This window comes from Sturnus vulgaris, chromosome 5 (genome assembly GCF_052056855.1).
Source record: "Sturnus vulgaris isolate bStuVul1 chromosome 5, bStuVul1.hap1, whole genome shotgun sequence".
NCBI lineage: Eukaryota > Metazoa > Chordata > Aves > Passeriformes > Sturnidae > Sturnus > Sturnus vulgaris.
The window spans coordinates 19,607,943-19,626,497 of NC_142247.1; the positions used below are offsets into that span (position 1 = coordinate 19,607,943).

The 18,555-nt window shown below is 37.1% G+C and overlaps 2 protein-coding genes across 20 annotated transcripts in view; one reads left to right on the top strand and one right to left on the bottom strand.

Moving 5' to 3' along the window:
- The window catches only part of ACSS3 (acyl-CoA synthetase short chain family member 3), a 104,987-nt gene extending 99,562 nt beyond the window's left edge, over window positions 1-5,425 (top strand). For 4 of the 9 annotated variants that reach the window (XR_015803788.1, XM_088165009.1, XM_088165010.1 and 1 more), the window contains 3 exons: window positions 4,008-4,107; window positions 4,188-4,363; window positions 4,646-5,425. Coding sequence is in view for 4 of the 9 variants with exons in the window: in XM_088165009.1 (XP_088021135.1) it covers window positions 4,008-4,107; window positions 4,188-4,363; window positions 4,646-4,711 (342 nt within the window). In the remaining 5 variants the exon portion in view is untranslated. Of the gene's footprint in view, window positions 1-528; window positions 666-3,096; window positions 3,909-4,007; window positions 4,108-4,187; window positions 4,364-4,645 lie in introns of those variants that run through there. The other 5 variants (XR_015803790.1, XR_015803792.1, XR_015803789.1 and 2 more) reach the window with 5 other exon arrangements.
- A 2,804-nt stretch (window positions 5,426-8,229) lies between these two features.
- PPFIA2 (PPFI scaffold protein A2) overlaps window positions 8,230-18,555 on the bottom strand; it is a 281,559-nt gene continuing 271,233 nt past the window's right edge. For all 11 annotated transcript variants that reach the window (XM_088164997.1, XM_088164999.1, XM_088164996.1 and 8 more), the window contains 6 exons: window positions 18,297-18,394; window positions 16,380-16,555; window positions 16,217-16,285; window positions 15,119-15,278; window positions 13,459-13,551; window positions 8,230-9,691 (listed from right to left, as the gene is read on the bottom strand). In XM_088164997.1, the coding sequence (XP_088021123.1) occupies window positions 13,493-13,551; window positions 15,119-15,278; window positions 16,217-16,285; window positions 16,380-16,555; window positions 18,297-18,394 (562 nt within the window). In that variant the 3' untranslated portion in view covers window positions 8,230-9,691; window positions 13,459-13,492. The remainder of the gene's footprint in view (window positions 9,692-13,458; window positions 13,552-15,118; window positions 15,279-16,216; window positions 16,286-16,379; window positions 16,556-18,296; window positions 18,395-18,555) is intronic.

Here is an 18,555-nt window from a genome sequence, read left to right on the forward strand (position 1 = left end):
AGTTACTGTAGTTACTTAGGATTAGAAACTTTTTTTCCTAAAATACAGTGCTCAGTGTTGGTTGATTTTTTTTATTTTTTTTTTCAGAGATTCTCATTCAGTGTTTTTTCTTGATTGGAAGACTTCAGAGTTTTTTGACAGCTTTTTTGTCTCTTATTGTATGAGCAGTGCTAAATGAACAATGAAAATTTCTGTAAAAACCCTGCTGTTAAATTGAAAGTCATTAATGTAATACCCATGCAACTCAAAAAAGTTGAAAATAGCGAAGTTCATAATAGTGTCTGAATTCCATATCATTGTTCACTCACCTTTCTGGAGTCACTGTGATTGATTGCCAGTTACAAATTTCCCTGATGATATATCAATTGCTTATTCAGGGAGTATAGGAAAAGGTGTGCTGGGCATGTACAAGAGAAAAATATGCTTTTAAGAACTCTAAATTTAACTGTTCACTGAATCAGAAACTAATCTGTGAGTCATTTTTTGGTTTATAATGTCTCTTAGTCTAGTGACTATTTTATTTTGAAGGCTAGAAATCTTAGAAGAGGAGAAATTCTGATTACACAGAAGTGAACAAGTTCACATAAACAGGAATCCATCAAGGATCTGTCAGCCAGGGAGTTGAAACGGCTGCCACCCTGAGTTGGATCTATGGAGATAAAAAGGTGCTTTCAGTCTGCTTAAACCTCTTCCACTTAGAAGTAGTTTTTTGTGTTCCCTTACTAAAGCACAGCAGGAATCTCATCCCCACCCCTTACTGCTCTACTAATGGGCCAAGCTGGGCATTTTCTTTGCTTCAGCCTGAGTCTGATGCTGTAACAAATTATGAATTGAATCACCTCCTCTGCTGTATTACTTTTGGATCCATCATACTGAGCTCAGCATCTCTGTTTTTCTCCCTGCTAGTTAGGTCTTTCCCCTAGAAACATTTTTCATCACTGTGACATTCTAGAAGCTTTTCTATTCACAACAAAACTAAAAACCAAGAGTAATGTTAATGCATGCACAGCAAATTGCTAGTTAAATAGCAAAGTGTTAAGAAGACCACAATTGGCTCCTCAGTAAGATCAGTAAATACAGAATTCGAGGTCCATTGAATCACTATGTAATTGACAGTCACCTTGTTGAGCAAGTATGTTATCATTTAAATTATAGCTGCATTACAAGTTTAACAAGCTTTTCCTTAGTGCTTTGATTAAGTGTTTTAGCTCTGTTATGTTCCACACAATTAGTCCCTTTGTCTAATGTATTTGTTAATATTATTGGAGTTCCATGTTTACTGCAATGCAGTAGATGTTACAGTTTACCTGGCCAATCAGTGAATGGTGGCCATTATGGCCAGTGAATGGTGCCCTCAACTTGATCCACCCCTCTCTTTGGTCTGTGAATCTGTGGTGTTCCTTCTTGCCCCTTCCAGAAAAAAAAAAATAGCTTAATCAAATCTTCACTATCTGAGGCAACAGACTTGAAACTGAGAACTGAGGAATTTATCTTGAGAAATCCCTTTCCCCTCATCATGATGTTTCTGTCTGCTGCCACATTTGCCATCCATCCTTGTGCCCAGTGATCATACTAGGAAAACCATTTCACTTCCTCAAGTTTCTTACTTTTAAACAGTTTTTAAATGTCTAGTGCTGTTTCTGTTCTTCTTTTCAGTTGTTTTACAAAGTTTGATAATTTTAAAATTAGTATTTACTAATTACTGATTTCAGTCATTTGAAGTTAGCATTTGAAAAGTCGAAGGCATGTCAAGAGCATTTCTTCAGTCAAAAGACTGAAGAAAAATTCTACAATAACTACACTATTCCAGCTAAGCATAAGACTTAGGAATACATGATAGACTGGAATGACAAAAACAAGGTACAACAAAACAATCTGGCAACATTTAAGTCTCCACCTTAGGAGTCCTGTTGATGCCTGATAGGTAATTATGATATTTAATGGTAATGCCGGTTTACTGTAGGTCTTTCTTCTGTGTTCCTGTGGAAAACAGTATTTACTGTGGTTGTAGACTTAATAGTCTACTTTTCCATAATTCATTGTCTTTTTCTTTTATGCTTTTATTGGGTTTTTTTTTTGTTATATATGCCTATCAGGTTTCTGTGGCCATGGTCAAGAAATTAGAGCAGGAAAAAATGGGTATTTATAGCAGGAAAGGGAATGCATTACTGAGGCTCTGACCTGTAAGTGACCAAAGTGCATTAAGCGTATGTGATGCATTGGAACCCTGTAGGGATTTGGACTTGCATAATATTAATTCCTATATTATTTGTCAGTGTGGATACAATGACTTTTGGACAAAGAAGGCTGCACCTGAATTCGAATGCATTTGTGTATATTCAGCTTTTTGAAGCAGGCTCTTCTGCCCGTCTAATTCTGGTATAAGCCCAGTGCACTCTTCTATATTTAGCTTGTGAACATCCTATCTAATTCCTGTGAAAAATAATCCAGTTTCAAAAGCCGTGCATAAATGGTCATGCTTCTGTACTTTGATAGAGCATGCATCTACTGTTAGGTCAGTGTTTTGCATTTGCCTTTTTTCTGGCATGGGACATTTCTAGGATCATAGTTTGTGAAATGAGTATAGCTTCTGACAAAGTGTGCTAGAAACATGTTGAACAGTTTTATTTTGCTAAAAACTACTGGGTGTGTGTTGTATTGACCATGACACATGGAGTCAGTTTCTCCTTTCTGTTTTTACTGTAAAGCCTAAGGATGGTGAAATCTGTTTTGAAGATGGGTTATCATAGACCCTTTGAATTATTTCTTCCCCCATAAGTTTCATAAACAGGTCATACAAGAGCCTCCCTTTTGTTAATTGGAACAACAGTGATTCAGCTTTCCATTCTTTCAGGTTTTTTTCCTGTCTTCTCTGTACTTTTTCTGTCTTTCTCATTCTCACACAATTGTATGAGTAGCCAGTGCAAATGTGGTATTCCTGCTTAATAAAAACAACCAAAATTGTCTGTATTCCTAAAACCCGCTGCCTTTGATTTTGGCAACACAGTAGGTGAAGTTCAGTTATTAGTAAGCACATAGCTCTTGTATGCACAGATAAATTAACAAGCACAATCACATTATGTGGCTTCTGTGTAGGGTCAGGTTAGGTCTTCCTTGTGGTCGAGTTCAGAGGACTGAAAAGTGATGAAAGCCCTGTTGACAGCAAAATTACCCAAGGCGCATTGAAAAGAGCCAGTTGCTTTGGGAGAGGATTCACAACTGCTGACATCTTAAGGCCAGCTTTGTCCCAGACTTGGTGACATACATCTTGGTATGTACTGAGGCATCTTGGTGACTGTTTTCCTGGAATCGAGTACTTCAGCTGGCTAATTGGAAGCTTACCTTTTTTTACCTAAAAGAGAGTTTGATATATTTTATCAATGTGATGTGTAAACATGTAGTAGGGAGGAAGGAGGCTCTGGTTTAATTCCCTTTTTTTGTCTCAAGAGGCTGACACCAAATATTTCCAAGACAGTGATCTGAGCTAGGCTGGCTGCAAGCTGAAGCTGGGCATGTATTTGGCCTTGATTAAAACTATGCTTTTACAGCAACAAAGAATGAAAAAATAAGAATCAGAGAAAAAGAACCAATATAACTTCGTAAGTCTGTAGTAGGAGTGCTTCTGTGGTTTTGGTTCTTACTCCCTGCATTTAAGTCCCATGTTACTCATAATGTTAAAAAATGTTATTTGTTCAGCAGAGATCTCAACAAAACCAAAGACATGATACTCTCACAAAGCTGTAAGAAAATTACCTGTGGTTTGTTAAATATTTCTATTTCGTGCTGCTAAAGTTTTTATTTCTTTTGTGTGTTTGTAAACGTGTGTGTGAGTATACATGAAAATATATACACATGTACATCTTCAACACATGGAATCCTGAGGTGTACTGACCTTTTACTGTCAAAATGTAAGAAAAAGTCTATGTTTTTTGTTCATACCATACAATTTTTTTCACTGAAATGTTATCTGTTATTAGTTCAGTTTAGTTTTCTTTTCCATCCCTCAGTGTATTCTCTTCCATCCTGCTGTGGCAGACTGTGCTGTTGTGGGCCAGGAGGATCCTTTAAAAGGTCATGTTCCATTTGCACTGTGCGTACTGAGACAAGGTGAGAACTCTCTGATAACTGATGTCACTAACACTTGCAAAAGTCTCAGAAAATATAAGAGATTTTGCCTTCTTCACTAGGTATAAAGACACAAGAGAGTAAGATTTTGAAAGAGATTGTTGAGCGAGTTCGGACCAACATTGGTCCAGTAGCAGCTTTCCAGAAGGGGATGTTTGTGACACAGCTACCAAAAACACGCTCTGGCAAGATTCCACGTTCTGCTCTTTCTGCACTCATCAGTGGAAAGCCATACAAGGTAAGCTAGAGGTGTTTGCTATGTTTGCTTCAATGAATTAGGCACACATCACATCCAAAGGCACGACATGGTGTTTTTGATCCTCTTGACTGTTCTGCAACTTGTTCATGACTTCAGGTAATACTTTATGTTTTATTTTTATTGCAGGTTATCCAAAAGATTTTCATATTTCGCTGCTTTACAGATACTTTTTTCTATTTTGATTTTGAAGTATAAATTTAGAAGAATCTCTGAATGAAATTCTTATCTACTATCACATGCTACTGTATTCTTCCTTTTCAGATAACACCGACCATTGAAGATGCTAATGTGTTTAAACACATTGAAGAATTGCTAAAGAAAAATTAAATACATAAGTACATAATAACAAGAATTTCAATTATTCAAGTATACAAAGAAGCTTTTTTTTGTTAAGAATACCACACTTTAAAAACAAGTAATGATTTGGGAGTAAATGTTTTTACTGCAGAAACATTACTGAGTTCTTTACCAACTTGCCACAGCCACTGACACATAGTAAAGTCTTTACACACTGTCAATATATGCTGGTTATTAAGATGGCTACGAATTGCAAATAGAATGCATTAATTGCTGTAGTCCTTAACAGAAGGAGTCATTGGATTATCCATCTTATATGGTGTCATGTAACCTTACATTTCAATCTGTTATTTTATAATGTGACCAGTAACTTTTGTTTGGCTAAAGCAGCTTACAAAAGGTGAAACATGAACAGAGGAAAACAAAAAAGGAATTTGCTTGTGAAAACTGTTGCAGACATAAATTGTTACTTGTAAATTATAAGCTCTTGTCTTTTAGATTTTTCTAAAATTAAAAGTTTTAAGATTAGTTCTCCTGATTCAGTTTTCCTTTTTTTTTTCCGTAAGTCTTTCTGCTATAAATTACATCTCTGTAATTTTTTTTACTCAGTCGTTTTATGAAGAGTCTTTTTTGTAAAATGATAAAAAAAATTCTGGTTTTCAAATCTGTGAAAATCTTGATTTTTCCACATTAATATTCAGAAAACCCCGTGTAAATTAAATAAAGGCAGGCATTTACCCTTTGCATTTTCTGTTAATTTTTTTGTGGTTTGTGTCCCTTATGATAAGGAAAACCAGAATGTGCTGTCATAATTAAACATTTTAGGTTGAGATACATATAACCAAGAAATTTAGCAAATATGGATACTAAGCAGCCCATTCTGGACTTTATAGGTCATTTCATACTTGTTACAGGGTTCTCAACAAGCCAGGGGATGGAGGATACACTTTTTATATACATCTCAAACTGTAGGTATTTGAGCAATAAATGTAAAAGTCCTTTTAAAAGTAGATGCTCCCAGAAAAGTATAAAAGCAGAAAAGTTGCTCAAACTCAGCAATGCTTACCAGAGAAAGAAACAGTAAGTAACAGACAAATTCAGATGATGTTGTATAAGAAAGGTCCTCAGAAGGGTCCAGAAATACTGCTATGTGGTGGTGGATAGAGGTAAGGATGATATCCCTGTAAAGTGGAGAAGTAAACCGACAGATTGATGTAGGAACTAAAAGGTGATAGGTTCCACTTAACGTGAGTCATACCCTGGTGGTGCCTTGTGCCTGTGACACTTTTGTGGAGTTGGTGAGCTCTGCCAGTTACATAAGAACTAAATAAAATGTCCGTGTGTTTTTTCACTAGGGATTGCAGACAGCTGGGCCAGTCATGTTGAACCAACCAGGTCATACAGTCATGCTAAAACAGCCCAGTTTGAGCCTGTGCTGTCCTTGTTCTTTGTTAAATCATTGCATAAGGTGCCCCCCTCCCTCTCAGCTATTCACTTCAGTTGAAAATCACCATCTGAAGAGGGAATAAAACATGCAAAGACTGAGTAAAGGCTAATGATGCTTTATATATGCTAAATATACAAGTTGGAGATTTCAAAGTGGGAATAATTTTGCTCTCCAGAGATGTCCTTACAACTTTCATGAAGTACTTCTTACAGAAGTGGCAGTTAGTTTAAGATACTATTATCTTCTGGATGAATTATTCAAATAGAAAGGCTTTAACAGGAGGCCCACACCAAATAATGGACTGACTTGCAGAGACTTTTTCCATTTCACAATGCTACAACTTAGCAACCCGTGCTGAACAGTACAGAGCGCGAGGGAATTTTTGGGAGTTGTCAGTGGAGTGTTTTTGTTAAAATGAGTGAGACCTACAAAGGTCTTACCAGAGAGAAACTGGCACATTCACAAGGTATGTGGTCGTTACTTTTACAATTGAAGGTAAGATATTGTGTACGGTTGCTGTCGTTACCTTGGCTGCAGTCGTCATGTAATTGCAAGAGCAGGGGAGGGGAACTAATTAGTAAGAGCAAAAACTCTGCTGAAGAGATCCTGCAATGCGTGTAGGAGAAGAGAATTGATTTCCTAGGTCTTGCATAATTTTCCCAATGATAGCTCATGCTCCTACACCAGTTTGTAAGGGAAAATAAACTGCTTTCTAGTTTGGGTCTCTTCTTTTAAGGAGGTGAAAAAAACCCCACAAAACCCCAACAGCATTAATAATTGATATTTAGGCATGCACTTACCTTTCTGAATGGCTATGTGCTTACATTAATATTAGCAAGAAACAATTACCTTTCCTGTGAATTGTTTATGAGGAGCTTCAATAAGCAATATTCTTAAGGTATTTGTAATAACTTCTGAGGAATCCTGAGCTGTTTTTTGGGTTTTTTGGGGTTTGTTTGTTTGGGGTTTTTTTGGGGGGGTTTTTTTAGTGTTCTCTTTTTAACAAAAAATCTTGCGGTTTTTTTTTTCCCCCCTTTCTCTCTGTTTTGGTAGAAGTCACTCAGATCAAGACTTGTATTTTAAAAGAGGACAGAGCATTCAGGTGTGTTCACTGTACTACCACACTGGTAAATTCCAGAGAATTCCAGAAATGCCAAATGTCTCATGTATCAACATTCAGAAAACCCAGACAAAGAAAGGCACCTTATTGCAGCAATACAGTATGGCGAATTCATTGTTTCATGGATATTACTTTTGTTTTCCAGAGGAGCCTTTTGCAGTAATTTTCTTAATTTTGTTTTTAGAGAGAAGCAGCAATTGGGACGATTTGAATGGTCAGTGAGTTACTGAATTTTGGCTAGAAGAGGCAGCTATAGTAGTTCTCAGTGTACTGACAGAATTAGAGTCAAATAGGCAACATTTAGCATAACCACAGTTTCACAGGTGTAGAGGGCAGAGCTTCACCTTGTGTGAGGGAGACAGGGATGAATTAGGAGACTTGATATGTTATCCTTAAATCAAAACTGAAGTCACAATAATACTATTTTAAATTCTTCTGGTCTGTTTTCTTCCACTGTGAAAAATATAATTTGCAGGTGCTGTATTCATGGGGCATGGCAACTTCTGCACTGGTCATAAAATCTGGCTCATTCTTTTCCCCAACATACTTCATTCCTCTTTGGCCCCTAAATTTTAGTGTGGGCTGCAAAAGGAATTCTGTGAAAGAAGAGCTGGTGTTTATGAGGGAACATGTATTGACATGATAGTGCTGCCACTGACAGTGACAGTGTTTGCATTGCTTTACTTTGTGACATTCTGCACTAAAATAATCCAAAAGGAGACTGAGGGAGGAGAAGAATGTTGGTCAAGGAACTGTGCGTACAGGAGCCCTGACTTTCTGCAGTTGTGTGCTAGAACCCTGCCAGCACTTGGCACCCATCAGCAAGATCTGTGCTCCCTCTCGTGGCAGATTCTCACCAGTAACTCCATTGTAACTCGTCCCAGTTAGTGCCAAAACGTGCTTATGCTTAGCTGTAAGAAGCATCTGGTTTCCAAACTTTATGTTACTACGTACCAAACTTAATAGACTTATGAACACGAATAGCACTGAATTCTTTTTTTTATTGACATTGGGGGAGAAAAATCTTTCACCATCTGATTGACCGAAGTTTGCCAAATAAAAATAGACAAAACAAATGTTTATGTACGTGCAAACATTGCAGATCAAACTGCTAAAAGAAATAACTAAAAGACAGGTCTTGAGCTAAGATCAAGCAGCAGAAAAATAGCAAATAGGTAAATGACTATTAAGTAGGTCTTACTTTGAAACTTCCCATTTAAACAAAGAATAAACAACAATAACACCACCAAATAAAGCCACAGCAGGTAATAGTTGCTCTTCTAAACTTTTATACACTATATATTAATCACTCTGTCTTTCAGTTATTTCCTCTGATAAAACTGACTTCTGTGAAGTCTCAGCAAGGCCATCTTGGCTAAAAGCATAACGTTAGACAAGAGCCTGTCTAATGCCCTGTTAGAATGAAGAAATGGTGGGGGTTGGCTTCTTTTTTCTTTTTTTTTCTTTGCTGAATATATCTGGAAACAAGAATCTGATTCTATGCGAATATTTGATTTACTTTTCCAATGCTGGCTGGTGTTGGAAGATCCTGGAACGAAAAGGTGGCTCTTGGTAAAGCAAGATTCTTCTTGGTCCGCAGGTAACATAGAAGAAAGTTTTTGGTTTTTTTGTACAAATCATGTTTTATTAAATTGCTTTTTAATTTTTTTATAAACAGTTTTTCTGGGTTTATTTTTTGTTTTAAAGAGATGAGCCATCATGATGTTTCTCTGTAGATACCTGACATTTCCATTTTGTCTTTAGAGGTCCATTTTGGCTTCAGTTCCAGGTTATGTCATTCTATTATACATCATCAGAGGCAGGTGTTCAGCTTTAAATATTGACAGATTTTTCTCAGTAGGAACATGTTGAAGCTTCTAACTCTGCTAAACATATTCATTTGACTGTTACAATCCAAAAACTGTAAAAATGGTGGAATGGAAAGATACAAACAGTATTATTGACACTGTATTGTCAAATGTTTGCACTGAGACCCCATGTACCATAGATTTTATTTTTAAAAAATCATATTTATATCCATTTACATAAGACTTACACATTTTAAAATAAATACGTACACAGTAAATACGTAAATGTCTAGTATTTTACAATAAAACAGATGTAACAATGTAAAGATGAGTGGCTTCATTTGATAAAAGCTTTGGATGTGCACTACTGTCAAATTTTTGATGACAGAGATGCTAAGAGAAAAGGGGGAGATTATTTTGTTTTTCTGATTGGTTTTGTTTGGTTTTTTTTAGTAATTTAGGTATTTTTATTATTGTTTTAAACTAACCAATACATGAAAGGAACATCATATCTGTTTGTATGATAAACCTTATGTGTTCTCTTCCCTATTAACCTGTTCTTGCAGAGAGTTTTAATGCTCTTTTCCTAAGTAGTGGTAGTGCACTTCAGGCAAAATAGAAGAAAGAGATGACATCTAAGAGAAAAAAATAAACATGGATTAGCAAGATTCTATGATTCTAATTCAGTCTAAAGTGCAACGACAACAGAAAATATAGCACTAGTAAGTTATTTAGTAACTAAGTTACTAAAACATGAGTTTTGAATATTCCTGGGAGGCATGCATTTGTTTAATTTTAGAATTGCAACATAAATTCATTTAATGTTTCACTAATTGTCCTCAGTCAACGCAGACTGCTGCTTACATTAATTTTACAGTTGTTTTCCCTCTGTTTTGGTTCAGCGCTGGGGTTAGTTTCCTGCATCTGGAGACCTTTGCCTGTTCAGCACAAGGCTAAACACACATTTTCCATGTACAGACCTTGCTGTTGTACTTTGTGGTTCTTCTTCCTAGTTCACTGCAACTTGACAGCATTTACCTTTTTCACCCTGATGGTTTCTTTGCTATGGACCAGCTGCTTCCAGGTTATCATTCACATCTTTTTTGAATGCTGCTTCTCCATTTGTCTTTACAAACCCTCTTTGGAAGCTTTCACTGGTAAAGCACATAACTGATTTTGCCAAATCTCCTTTAGTATTTCATTAGAAAAAAGAAATATGTTCTATTGCTTCAGCCTGTGGGAAGAAATCTGTCCTGAATGACCCTTCTGACTTGGCAATGACAAATGTTTTAGAAGTTAAAAGTGTTGGGAAAACTTGGATAATGTGAGTGCCAAATCCCACTGGCTGTGTAAAGGCATTGCAGCTACTCAGCTGGGCCACCACATGTAGCCACCAAGCAGAAAGCCTGATGGGTCCCTTGTGCTCTGTAGTAAACTCTTTGCAACATTAAATGACCAGCAGCCTTAATTGTTCTTAAATTTCTGATATTGAAACTAAACTAAACTAAATTTCTGCACTAAAACAGGCCTGTGCGGAGTATGCTTATATAAATGTTCTGAGAATGTCTGATCATGGTTTCTGACAGCTCATTGTGGTTTCAACAAATGTTCCAAAAAAACCATCTGAAATGCAATTTGAAAGCATATGAATGGGATACAGGTGCTGTGAAGAAACACTATAAAGACACTGGAAGGTTGTACCAAACTGATGTTGTTGGCATAAACTGCTTTGAAATACAAGTCTTTGACAATCTCTGTAAGAGAATGTCTCTTACTCTCAGAAGAGTAGCAAAATGCAAGAATCTACAGCCTGCTGTGATCAGAGGCCGTCTGCATTTGTTCCATGTGCAATCTGTTTGCTGCTTTCTTTTAGGCCTGCTCTCTGTAGGCATGTCCTTTACTATAGGAAAAACTCCCTTATCTTGCTATTGTGTGGCAGCTTGTCCAGCTATCCCTCCTCTCTACTGCTTAGTTCCTGGTTCTGTGCATGGAGATACTTCACCAGAGTATCACAGCTGCTGATGTAGTCTAGGCAAGGTGCTAAAAGAGCCTGGGTCTCAGCCTAAGCTGGATCTGGAAAATTTCAGGGGGCGTGTTGTCATAAATGATGTTCCCTTTTGTCCAAGTATCAATCAGCTCCTTCCATGAAGAAACCGTTACTCAGGAACTGTGCTGATAAAATTCTCAAAACTCCTCTGTTGCCCTTCTCATATCCCCCTCTATGGGCAGTTTCTGTTTATGCATTAATTCTTGAGTTTCAGGCAATTTATTTAAATTTTCAAGTTTGATATAATAGTAAAGGAAATATTTTCCCTTCATGTTTTTGTTTTGTTTTGTTTTGTTTTTATCATTGTTGGGATTTTTCCCATTGGTTTTTGGGTTTTTTTGGGAGGGGGAGATGTGGGGTGTTGTTTTGACTTTCAGTATAATGTACTGGAATCCAAAGTTACTTTAACTTGCTTTTTGGTTTCTAACCTGCATGGCATTTTGAAATTGCCCATACAGAAAGTGCAGATACTAAAGTTCTGGTTCACACCATCTTGTTCCTTCTCTACAAGGAGTATATGGTAAGTGAGAAGAGAAATAGTAGTATATTACTGTCAGTTAACCTCGTGTATTAGCCTTTACAGTGTAGATGCAAATTTGATATCCTTATAGACCACTCATTTAAGATTGGGATGTAATTGGCAGAATAGTGGACAAGCAGCAAGTACTGATTTGATACATACCACTGATCCTTGAAACACTGCTAATATTCCAACAGAAATTGAAGTTAACTTGCATAGCTTGCATAAGTTCATATACACATCTTTTTGCTCAAAATACGTACCTTCCATACATATATAGTGCCAAAAAAGTCTGCTACTTTACTTTTGTTTGTGATTTGCTACTTTTTATATAATTTTAATATAGTGGGAATAAATTGTTTGGGATCTTAAATTAATTTTTGTTAGCATATCAGTTTTCCATTTCTGCCTTTGTTATGCTCTTCAAGCCTCACCTCAAGTGCCTGGCCCATTACTGTTGGCCTAAGAGATATCTTGGTGATTAAACTTCTTGGTCATGCTTTATTGCTTCCAACATTGCAATTCTGAAGCACATAGGAGAGAAGATTCATATCTCTGCCTTCAGTTTCTGTCACCACTGAACACTGTGAGAGTCCTGTCACTGACTTTACTGATGCAATACCATGCTTGAATCTATACATGCACACATATAAAAAGATTTCTATAGTTTATGTGCTTCATCATCATCTTTCTAGAATCAGCTGGTAAACTTTGCTTTTTCAGAAAAACCAAAGCAAAAAACCCCAACAAATAAACAGACCCCCCTCAAGCTTATTTTTTCAGGGGTGGCTCAAAAAGTTCCCTTTTTTACTAAGAATAAAATTTTATGCTCTTGCAATCTTTCGAAGATCTGTGAAGTAAGGCTCATGTCATCAGGAGGATCCTGAGCAATCTACATTTCCCACTGTTAACATTTGCTATTCGTAAGCACATTTTGAACCTACACAGAGTTTGTAAAATCTCGATAACCCCAAGTCTGTACCAGTCTCGGGAATCAAAACAAAAAACCAACAACTTGCTTGCAGATCCTTGCATGTCTTGCCTATAATATGCAACAGCTATTGAAGCATTTTTGATGCCTGATGAGGTTTTGGTGATATTCAAATATTTTTTCCAGCTGCCTTGCAATTTCCCAAGAAATTAAGTGGAAACTGTTTTACTGAGAAAATACTAGCTAGAAAATACTAGAAAATAAAATGGTGCCATACTGATATAAGTACTTGTCATGTGTGTATTTTTTTCAAAAGCTGAGATAAAATAGAAAACTGTATTTTTACAGAACTCTGGAATAGTGACTCTGTGATATTCATAACCACATTTAAAAGATATATGGTGAAAAATTTAACATGAATTCCAATACTAAATTTGATCCAAAGTTACATCTGGCTCAGATTATCCTTTCTTTGTCAATTCTGAATGATTTGAGAAGTGCAGGAATCTCTGTAATAGATAAATTTTCAATATTTTCTGTATGGGTAAGGCTTGTTCTAATTTTATACAGCTACCTGATGTTCTAAATTGAGTCATAGCTTTAATTAAAACAAAACAAACCAAAAGAGTACATCTCTTCTGCTTTAGTAGCATTGCCCCCCATTCCAGCTCCTAGTAGAAATCTTTCAAGTTCTCATAAAGTAAGTTCATTCCCTGTGCCTTCTCCCCAAAATATGGTTGGTAGTGTCCTCTGGACTGAGCTTAAGACTGTTGTCATGACCAAATGGCCACCCTAGTGAGTCCTTAGTTATGTCCTCTGCTCCATGCTGGTTCGTGCTTGGATAATGTGGGGTGCAGTGTACAGGTATAAAGAGCTTTCACGGTGGCCCCATCAGAATACTCACAACAATTCAGTGCTGGCTTCTCTGCTAGGCCTTGTCAGCATGAGTATGTGCGAACTGTTGAGCTGTCTAACCTCTGCAGTCGTGATGAAGCAACTGCAAATTGGGAAGAAAAGAAAAAAGGAAAGAAACCAGAACCTCTTTAGAATCATCAGTAAAATATATCTGTTTACTACTGGAAGGATGGCTGTTAAATTGCTCTGTGACTTTCTCTAATGTGATCTGGGCTCGGTCTAGTTCAAAACTCAGCACTTCTTCACAGCTGATGTACTGTTGGAATCTGTCTAAAATGAATACAGTTTAAAATTCAGTTTTGTCTTTATTTTGTTGTAAGTTCTAATGCTAACCTGTCATGCTGCTTAAATACTATTGTGGTCGTACTGCTGGGAGATAGGAAGCCAAATCCTGGATGAAGATTTAGGTCTTTGAAATTACTTCCCTTTAAGTCTACTGAGTTCAGTCTACCTGGCTCAAGAATTAACTTGGAAGACCTCAAGTAAATCACTAAATCTGCCTAGTGCCTTAGTTCCACATCTGCAAAATGGGAATATCATCTTCTACATCATACCATGAAGAGATGATGAAATCCATGGTTTATAGTGTTTATAAGGTTCTTATATACTACAGTAATGTGGCTTATGGAAATGCCATGGAAGTTAGGAGTCAATGGAATTCAGTGATGCAATCAGTAAATTATTCCATCTGTAACGGCAACTATAAACTACTGTTTTTAAAGGTGAGAAACTTTAAAGGAATTTAGGTAGCAATACCGTCATACTAAGTTCATTATCAAGTTACAGGATGTGATCTCTACAAGTCAATGTATTCAATTACTTTGAGATAAGTCTATTTGTAAACCAAAATCCTGTCTATTATTTATTTCATCCTAAATTATGAAATAAATGGGAATATTTTAAATGGGGCAGTCTGTCTACTAGTATTTCTCAGAACTTCAGGCAGGTATACTTGGCTTTATCTTCCACATACCTGAAGGAACAGCTGTGATGGAATTTCTTTCCTCTCCCTGCTCTTTTACAATGATTTTTAAATTTTACGATCTGCTTGTTAATTTTCCACTCATTTCTGAGTTAGTGTATCTTTTGGAAATCAAAAGATTTCCAGCGAAAATTAAGACTGGTATGTAGTAACTCAGTGCCTGAATTTCAGCATTTGCTAACTACTCATCTGCTATGACTGTCAGCAACTTCAGTTATTTGATGGTCAAGGCTAAGCTATTTAGTCTGAAAGTAAAATAGGAAAATAAAGATGATAGCCCTTTCTAATTGCATTCTATAAAGCATACCCCACCTGCTAGAGAGGTTGATAGGATGAAAAATTTACTTAGATATTATATTCAGTCTCAGTTGAAAGTTAGTAAATAAATTGCTGTCCTTCTGATTGTTTCCTTTACAGCTGTAGGATAGTGAGATGGCTATTTTTTTGTATTTTAAATAAACCCTGTCAGTCTGAAGCAAACCTGAAAAAACCAATACTCTGCCAAGTCAGTGTTTTTCCATTCCCTAATTCAACTCTCCCGGACTCGGTTCATCCTAGTTAAATGAACACGATTGTTGTGGTGCGAGACAGACGTGCACGAAAAGCGAGCTTGGCATGCTAGGGCGGGCTCGTGCTTTCCAAGAGAGGTGCCGGAGGGAGCTCCTACCGTCACTGCCCATCTTGCGCGACTGCCCTGACGTGGTGGTGAGGCGGAAGCCGGCGGGCAGCGTTTCCGAGGCGCCGGGCATCATGCTGATCCCGTGGACCTCCCGCGGGGGGAACTGCCGCCGCCACGACGGACCGCGCCTGAAGTTCTTGTCGTCGCTCTGTCAACACACAGTTGTATTCGATAAAGCAAAATGAAACTCCTTGATTAGCTATCCTGCTGCGTGCTGTCTCTACCACTGCCAAGTGTATTCTGTGACAACTACCCTGCTCTCTTGCACTGCATCCAGTCACTGTAACGTGTTTGAGACATGCTTGTAAAAGTAAAAGCTTTAGAGATATTAAATGCTGCGGTGGAAAACTCTTCTTAAATCTTTGGCTCGGTATAGTCAAGATATAATATCGGCTAAAGTAAAGCTTCCTTACACAGTGACAGAAAGAGGTTTGTTAATGTATTAGGAGGTTAATATGCATTATTATTGCATTACATAAAGTACTAAAAAAGGATTAAACACTCATGTGGCATGCACAGAATTCATACGCAAATGACATTTTCAGCAAGTCCTTAAATTTTTTTTTTCTCCTCATATGCAGAAGTCTAAGACAAACATTTTTGCACTGGACTCTTATGTTAAGATAAATAATTTCCTTAGTTGGATTTGAGACTCCTCTTTCCAGATAACTATCGCAAATCATACTCAATTAGTATTTATTAACTTTGAAGAACTTTAAGGAAAAAAAAGCCATAAAGAATGAAGCTAAAATCTACTTTTCGTCTTTATTTTTATAAAAGGTTTAAGTGTCCTAAAGGATAGACGGCACAGGCAAAACTTCTGCTCCATTCTGCATGTTTCCTCTCTGGAAAATGTTCATCTTAAAGTAAGAGTGCAGTGTCAAATTTAGCATCCAAGATGACACAAATATGTAGCCAAACTGAGGTTACTTTAAAAACCTTGATGGGTATCCCTAATTTTTTTTTTTTTTTAAGTTGTAACTGTCTCTTTTTAACAATGTGAAAATTAACATGTCTTCATGCATTTAATATAATTTTAATGTTTTACTGTGATATTTTATAAATACTGAAAATAAAATTAATTACTTCCTCAAGTCGTCTTTCAGTTCCTAGTGCTAAAAGGTTGTTGTATTCTCTCTCAAGGATCTGCCGTGCCTAGAGATACCAAAGTAAACAATTAAAATGGTTGAAGATGAATAAAAGGTAATAATGGGTACAGATTAACCAGAAGTAGCATAAGCAAACTTGCCTGTGTGTTTTGTGTTGGAATCTGTAATAATAAAGCTAAACTGCTGTAGTCAAAGTTTTCATCCAGTGCTATAAGTGAACCATGTACACCACTTTCTAGAATATTATTTGCATATTCTCGGAGGCCAATGGCTTGTATCCAGCGTATGACTCGATCATTGCTCCATACCAGCACATCTGTAAGGACATTACACCACGTCAGTCTCCTGATAACTTCCAAACTGTACAGCTGCATGTGTGTAGCTGTGCATGCACTGTGGATGTCTTGCTGCTTTATTTCATACATGAGGAATGCCAGCACTATTCATATAGTTTTAGTACTTCCTATTCAGATACTCTATGTGATTAACTATCTTCAAGTAATAATGTTTCCAAAGGAGAAATGTGCTTCCAGAGGGGATCTCCATACTGCAATTCCTCACATTACCTATATATACCTTTTCAATTTCTAGGCAAGATTTTACAGTGCAAAGGCACAGGAAAAATATCCATTCCTCAGGCTTCACTTGGGAGTTTTGTATTAAACATTTTGTGAGTTGTGTCAGCACATATCAAATACTAATATGCCATAAAGTAAAAGATTAGTTCACAATTTTAGGGACAAACTATTTTTAGTACAGAAAACTGGTAGAGTTGTTAGGGTCCATACCAATTATAAAGCTGAGATAGGAAACCATTTTTGAGGATTTGACTATTCTTAAAAAGTACCCTGCCCTGCCTGTAAGATTTTTAAAAAGTTACTTATACTAATCTTTAGAGTGGGGGACATAGTACTGAATTTCCTTTACTAAATGATGAAGCTTCTTCCTGAACGTTTACAAGTCCAGCTGCTGTGGCTGTTCTGGGAGCAGAATTTCTCCATCAGCTGGCTGAGAGCATCTTGCTTTTTGGGGTCAGGATAAGCTGAAACATGGTGGCAGGCAGAGACCACATCCCACCTTGACCATGAATAACTGACTGATGCAAGGTGAAGGAGGCTATGAACTATTACCCTTGTCCTAGCAGGAACCACACTGAAGCCACACCAGAATTTGAGGCCAATACCCAATTCCCCTGTGTCAGTCTCCAGCTAGACCCACTTGGGCTGACTGGCGCTGATGCCTGCACATCCAAGGCAAAATCTTTGCATAAGTGTAAATGCAAATGCCATCATTTGCCTTGAGCAAATGCACAGTCACTGTAGCCCTTCAACTTTTCAATCAGCCCTTCAACTTCTAATCAGTATTGTACTTGAGAAGTGCTAACTGCTGTAGTCACTAGAGCTGGAAAAGCTCAAATGAATCAAGGAATTCATTTCTGATAGTTGAAAAAACCCCAACCACCCTAATTGTTACATATAAAAAGAACCATGCAGTGAGCCTGCAGCTGCTCTAGAGAGCTTTACACAGAAAAAAAAGAATTCTTCATAATCAGCTGTGAAATCTCCTAATAAGGCCAGTTTTGTTAGGAACTATTCTTATGTACCAATCAACTGACTCAGTGGTCACCCCTCCAAGCAGCATTTTCTATTACACATTCTGACGCAAGAAATCAAAGGCAAAAGTTTTCAAAAGCTGGAGCACAGTGTTAGGATCCTGAGTGCTCCCATTTTTTAGTGTTGTTCCCTGCACATCCCACTGAGCTGTGCACTGGCCTTCTGCTTCTGAACCTGAAAGAGGTTCAGATAAGATCCATACCCAAAATTCAATTTAGCAAAATTGTGTCAAACCACCATTCAGAATTGCAGCCCCAATTTAGCAAAGTACTTAACTGTGCCTAATTTAAGGAGATAGAATTTGTTCTAAAGAAAGATGGACTTGTGTTAGTTTTGCTTAAAGCACATGCTTAAATGCTTTGCTAAAATGGCATGACAATGGGTTAACAGTGTCAAGCTTCAAAAGAAGAAACATTCCCAGTATTCATTCCCAGGAACTATCACCTTTTATTTCATGCTGACTCATTTCTCTTCGCTTTTCCAGTTCTTTTCTATCATAATTCAACCTCTTTAAACACATGATTCCATATTGCAAGCTTGTTCTGTTATTTAAAGAGAAACATTTACAGAGTTAATAAAGATAATTCTGAAGATGGGAACATATGTAGGATGTATTTCCTGCACTTCACATGAGGTGTTTCACAGTGCCCATGTAGGAAATCTTGAGAACAGAGAGCAAATCCAGTAAAAAAACTCCACAGAC